Consider the following 6,000-nt stretch of genomic DNA (forward strand, 5'->3'; position numbering starts at 1 on the left):
CCTCAAACAGTTTAAACCGACTGGGCAGATAGCCAATCATATTGGGGTGGCACCTGGGGTGGCTAATCAGATTTCTGGGCTGGCCCGTGCCACCCAAGGCCACTCCCTAGACATACCCCTGAATCCAGTATCATATCTACTACGTGTGTCCATGTGGTCATTCTAATTATTTGAAAAGAAACAAAATGTAATTGCTAAGACAGTGTTGTGTCTTTCCTGTAACCAATGCACTATAGGCCTGTAATTTAATTGGTTCTCGCTCACAAATAATTACACACTGTATACAGTAGATTAATAAGTGTACACTTACTATAATGTGGCTCATTAACCTCTTCATGAAGTGTACAATAAAAGAAAACAATTGGATGCAAATGTACAATGTGCATGAGCCACGAGGTTGGAACAAACTCAATTTCAGTTTTATCTGTCTGAGTGGTGAATAGAAGTGTGTGTCTTGGCTAGTTTCCTCTCACAGTATAATCTTACTTTTTCTTCATGTCTGTGTCTCCATCAGGCCTGAATGTTGCTTTAGCTCCTTTAAGCGTCTGGACTCCAGGGCTGCCACAGATAAGTTCCATCTAGACTTGGGTTTTCGGATGCTCAACTGTGGACGCACAGATCTCATCGGCCAGGCCATAGATTTGCTGGGGCCTGACGGAGTTAACAGCATGGATGACCAGGTACTGAACATCTGTCTATTTTTGTACAATGTATTTTATGTATGATGTGTGTTGAGAGGAGTAGTGCAGCATTTGTCAGTACTCATATTCATAGATCATTTTTAGGCAGCACTATTTGTTTCTCCTCTTTCATGTGTGCACCACTCTCTGTTCTTTACTCAGGGGATGACCCCTCTGATGTATGCATGCGCAGCTGGAGACGAGGCCTTAGTCCAGATGTTGATTGATGCTGGGGCCAACCTTGACGTGGCGGTAAATATGCTACAGCAGTACAGCAATTTCAACATATGGAGACATTTTTTAAATACTGCACGTTATGTAAAATTGTATATTTATCCGGACAGGATGGGTCAGCATTTAAGTGTCTAAATTCACAGAAACTGAATTGAACATAATTGTTGAGTTTCTTGAGAGCATCACCTTGATGTTGGTGTGCAACAATGATTTGTCCTGTGCTGCCAGGTTCCACCATGCTCCCCTAAGCACCCCTCTGTGCATCCTGATAGTCGACAGTGGGCAGCTCTCACCTTCGCTGTGTTGCATGGACACATCTCTGTAGTACAGGTTGGAAACACAAACACACGTTCTATCCACCACCAAATGCAGCTACTCTTAACTTGCATAACATTTACTTTTTTGTAGAAGTGGAATGTCGAGCCATATAGGCACAATAAATGCATGTTGTCTTATGCAGTCCTGAGCTGATTGTGGATGTAATGTTACACTCTCAAAAGTTGAGTGACAAATGTGAGGTCAGAGGTCAGGCCATAAATGAGTTACAGGATGTCAAACAATGCACAGTATAACAGATGTTGTGTGTTTCTCTAGCTCCTGTTGGATGCAGGGGCCAACGTGGAGGGGGCTGCAGTCCGCAATGGACAGGAGAGTACAGCAGACACCCCACTGCAGCTGGCTTCAGCAGCAGGTGTGCACATACACAAATACACATAATACGCACAGTACAACAGAAAGGACATCTGATTGACGGACTTACATAAGGTCTGTGTGCTGATCTAATTTATGGCAGCTAAATTACCACTTGCTACAAAATTATGCAGGCTAAAAGTCTGCTGAAGGGAGACATGAAGAGATGAATGAATGAGCTGCTGTTGTAACTTTCTGCAAATCAACTAATAATTACTCAGTCAACAACATCAGTTACCAAAACAGTAGTGTGCGAGTTTTCCAAAAGACCACCAAAAGTAGCACAGGACTGATTTGTGAATGACACATAGGCAGGAGGAGCGAGGGCACGAGAGGGTAAACAGAGGCAGAGCAGTGGAGTGCTGCCTGTGGTTGTTTAGAAGCCTCTGAGCAGCATTCCTCTGTGGGCTCATCTAAAAGCCACACATAGCTGTAGTAAAAGAGACACATGCTCTACATAGCAGTAATGACAGTGTGTAAATAGTGTCTTATATGAATGTTTTTGCTGGTTTGAAAATGCAAAACAAAGCATGATAAAGCCCTCCATCTTAGCAGAAAAATGTAATAGTTGCAGTGCTAAGTATAAATGAGAAGACAAGAGATAATGAGTCACAAAATAAGAAATAAAACATTAAAAATCTTACAATGAATCCTTCGCAAATGTCTACATTTTTAAGGTAATATTTTAACTGTCAAAAATGCGAAGTAGACTACACCAGCAGGAAAAATGCATGGAGAAGAGACTACTAAAAGTATGGCAAATAGTAATGATTGGTACTTGTAAAATATAACATTTAAATGTATTTAGGATATGCATTTGTGTATTAATGACTGTTGATGTGCCTCCCAGGCAACTATGAGATGGTGAGTTTGCTCCTGGCACGAGGCGCAGACCCCTTGTCAAAGACTCACAATGGAAATGCCCTTACATCATCCCTCTATGAAGACATGAACTGCTTCAGTCATGCTGCCGCACATGGACACAGGTATGTGTGTCAACCGGATCTGAAAATGTTGTCAACAGATGCTGATGGAAAACTGCCTGGCTTCTTAACTGCAGAGGAGAAAGTAACACCGAAATAATGCTTACTATGTCATACTTCAGGAGTCTGCTTTTGAGCTTTGAGGAAAAAGTCATCCCTTTTATCGTGCAGTGAAATGTAACCTTGAAAGTGTCAAAAAAGCAAATTCGAGGCCTCCTTCTAGTAGGAGTCCATCTGTCTCTGAACACCAACTGGAAGCGTAAACCGCTCCACCTGTTCACTGTGTGTATGTGTGAACACAATGTAGACTCAACACTTCACATTCCACAGTGAGTGTGACAGATTATGTAACGAGAGAGGAGGGTACAGGGTCATAACAATGGGTATACATGTTTCAGTTTTGACATATATTAATGTTTTCATGCTTCCTTTCCTTCCTTGTCTTCTTTCTTCCCTCCTTCCTCCTCCAATTTATCTTGTCAGGAACGTGCTGAGGAAGCTACTGACTCAGCCCCAGCAGGTCAAAGAGGATGTCCTGTCTCTGGAGGAGATCTTAGCTGAGGGGGTGGAAGGTGAAGAGGCCGGGATGTGCCCTTTTCTCCCTCTCTCCCCCCTGCCCACTCCTTCCTCTGGCCCCGGGGCCCTGCCAGAGGTGGGCATACCAAGGCTCTGCAAGGCCAGGATGAAGGCTCTGCAAGAGGCCAGCTACTACAGCGCAGAGCATGGCTACCTGGACGTCACCATGGAGCTACGAGCTATGGGTACCAATTAGATGTCAAGACAAGGATTTGCTTACATTTCTAATTGTTACTTGCCTTGAAAACCAAGCATTTTTTTTTCTTTTAACCAAGGTGTTCCATGGAAACTACACGTGTGGCTGGAATCTCTGCGTTGTGCTCAGCAGCAGTCCAGAGCAGGAGTCACCCTCTCTCTCCTCAGAGAGTTCACCACAATCAGAGAAGAGGACTACTGCGAGGAGCTGGTCACCATAGGCCTACCCCTGATGTTCAACATCTTACATACCACCAAGGTAGCATCAAACATAAACCTCAGTGTCTGCTTACCTGCTTGTTCATGTTCAGAGCCATAAATGTGTTTAGACATGTGATATAATGTCCTCCTCCCTGTTCTCTCACTTTCCTCCAGAATGATGCCATTATACAGCAGTTGGCGGCTATTTTTAGTCACTGTTTTGGCCCAGCTCCTCTTCCAGCTATCCCTGGGATGAAGGCAACTCTTTCAGCACAGTTGGGTAAGGAAACTATGATTCTTACGTGTTTATGAGCATACATAGCTCAGTGTTTAGAGCTTTACTAATCTATTGATTTTTTTTTTTCATACAACATAATACTGATGGGAGGCTACATATTGCAAATACTTGTCAATAAAGCCTCAGATAGAAGAATTTACCAAAAACATTTTAAAGGCCCTGTACATACCTTTGCTACATCTTACATGATTGTATCATCAGTGCACAGTTTAAAATAGAGACTTTATTAGCACCAAAAATAAATGAAGATGGGGTATGAAGAGTGGCATGGAACACGTGACCACATATTGTGTATTCTGTAAAATTTCAATTAATTTTGACTGCATTCAAGGATCACCTGGCCAATGCTGTAGTGTGTGGGTATGACATTAAAAATCTCCCACAGGTATTGTTACAGCTGCTGCCAAATTAGTAGGACAAGTAAGTTTCTATCTGAGGCGAGGTATCAAAAAGCCATGACAGCCCTCTTCTCTGACATTACAAACAACCACAGGGGGTATTTTACTTTTAGGCAGAGTTAAAAGGAAAAAATCTCATCATAAATGCCAGGTGTGAGTATCTAGACGCCATCATGATACACCTGCATACAAGACACTATCAGAACAAAGCTAAAGTTATGTGATATGTGCTGATGTAATGCTGGACCAGTGTTCAGGCTAGCTTCCTTGTTGCTGAAAAGCTGTCCTGTGAATGGAGATGTAAGGAGGTGCTCATATATTTCTGTACAGACCCTCATTTCCTGAACAACCAGGAGATGTCAGATGTGACATTTGTAGTGGAGGGGAAACCGTTCTACGGCCACAGAGTCCTGCTGATCACAGCTTCTGACAAGTGAGTGCAGACAGGTTCACACCAGACTGAAAGATACATTGAACTACTCATGCACAGTGGTCATATAAAAAATGACATCTTTTGACAAGGATATATATTTTTTCTTTTAGATTTAAGTCTCTGCTGGCATCCTCCGGACCAGATGGCAGCCCCAACAAGGAAATTGAGATCAGTGATATCAAGTACAACATTTTCCAGGTAGAAAATTATACTCCCTATTCCTGATTTTCAAAAATTCTTCCCTAAGTTTTTTGTTTTAGAGTCACACAATAAATGAAAATTGACTTTTTTTTTTACAGCAGACATTTTAACTTGTCATAGTAGGTAAAGCATAGGTGAAACTGACAACATTGACAATGGCCGGGTTCCATTAAGTTTGCCAGGCAGCATGCACAATATTTAGACCACCCCCAAATGGAATGCAGCTATCATTAATGTTATTAAGTCAACCTGTGCTTTTCCTACTATGACAGTCTATTGATGGAAAAAGAAAAACAGGGGACAGACGTACTGCATATGAAAAAAACACAGAATAATTTACTTCAACTATGGTATTGGCTTTTTTCTAAATGATACCTTCAACCTTTCTGCAGATGATGATGTCGTATCTGTACTGTGGAGGAACAGAGTCACTGAAAACTGTTGTGTCTGACTTGCTGGAGGTAAGAATCGTTAAACAGATACACATTATCTCACTGGGTGTGAAACGTTTTAAAATTTGAGATTTTTTTGCCGTACTGTACTATATGTGGTTTTTGGCTATTTTTTCAACATGCTACATTATGATGTTTTTGGCTTTTTTTGAGCCTTTTTTCGACATGCTATATGGTGACACATTTCTACAAGTTATTATAAGCAGTTTTTAGCCATTTTTTTGATATGTAAAAATTTGAGATTTTGCACCATGCATTTTTGGCCATTTTTTGACACGCTTTATAATGATGTTTTTGGCCGTTTTTGCAACCGTCTTTGCCATGGTGTGTCTCGGCAGGTTATTTTATGCTGTTTTCAGCATTTTTTTGGAAAAGTCAAAATTTGACATTTTTCGACTTTTATGAGCAGAGCCACATGACAAGCTCCATCCAATCATACAGGCGCGCACAGTCCTCTCCACCTGAATCATCTGCAGCACAGCACACAAGACCTGCACTACAGCACAGAGGACAGGCGCACAGACAGACACAAACAGGAAAACAACAACGACACAATTTAACACCCATTAACAATAACGTGACTCACAGTGATAACAGCTGTTTTCCAGCATTTTTTTGGAAAGTCACATTTTGACATTTTTCACCATACTATAGTATTG

General features: G+C 41.6%; 1 protein-coding gene across 1 annotated transcript in view; it reads left to right on the top strand.

Annotated features, from left to right (window-relative positions):
* The window catches only part of abtb2b (ankyrin repeat and BTB (POZ) domain containing 2b), a 78,241-nt gene that overhangs the window by 40,318 nt on the left and 31,923 nt on the right, over positions 1–6,000 (top strand). Inside the window, exons 5-15 of the mRNA XM_042496737.1 lie at positions 515–680; positions 843–932; positions 1,143–1,244; positions 1,509–1,605; positions 2,455–2,590; positions 3,071–3,348; positions 3,439–3,617; positions 3,734–3,839; positions 4,586–4,688; positions 4,799–4,886; positions 5,282–5,350. Of these exons, the coding sequence (XP_042352671.1) occupies positions 515–680; positions 843–932; positions 1,143–1,244; positions 1,509–1,605; positions 2,455–2,590; positions 3,071–3,348; positions 3,439–3,617; positions 3,734–3,839; positions 4,586–4,688; positions 4,799–4,886; positions 5,282–5,350 (1,414 nt within the window). The remainder of the gene's footprint in view (positions 1–514; positions 681–842; positions 933–1,142; positions 1,245–1,508; positions 1,606–2,454; positions 2,591–3,070; positions 3,349–3,438; positions 3,618–3,733; positions 3,840–4,585; positions 4,689–4,798; positions 4,887–5,281; positions 5,351–6,000) is intronic.

The sequence above is a fragment of the Plectropomus leopardus genome, chromosome 11 (genome assembly GCF_008729295.1).
Source record: "Plectropomus leopardus isolate mb chromosome 11, YSFRI_Pleo_2.0, whole genome shotgun sequence".
Taxonomy (NCBI): domain Eukaryota; kingdom Metazoa; phylum Chordata; class Actinopteri; order Perciformes; family Serranidae; genus Plectropomus; species Plectropomus leopardus.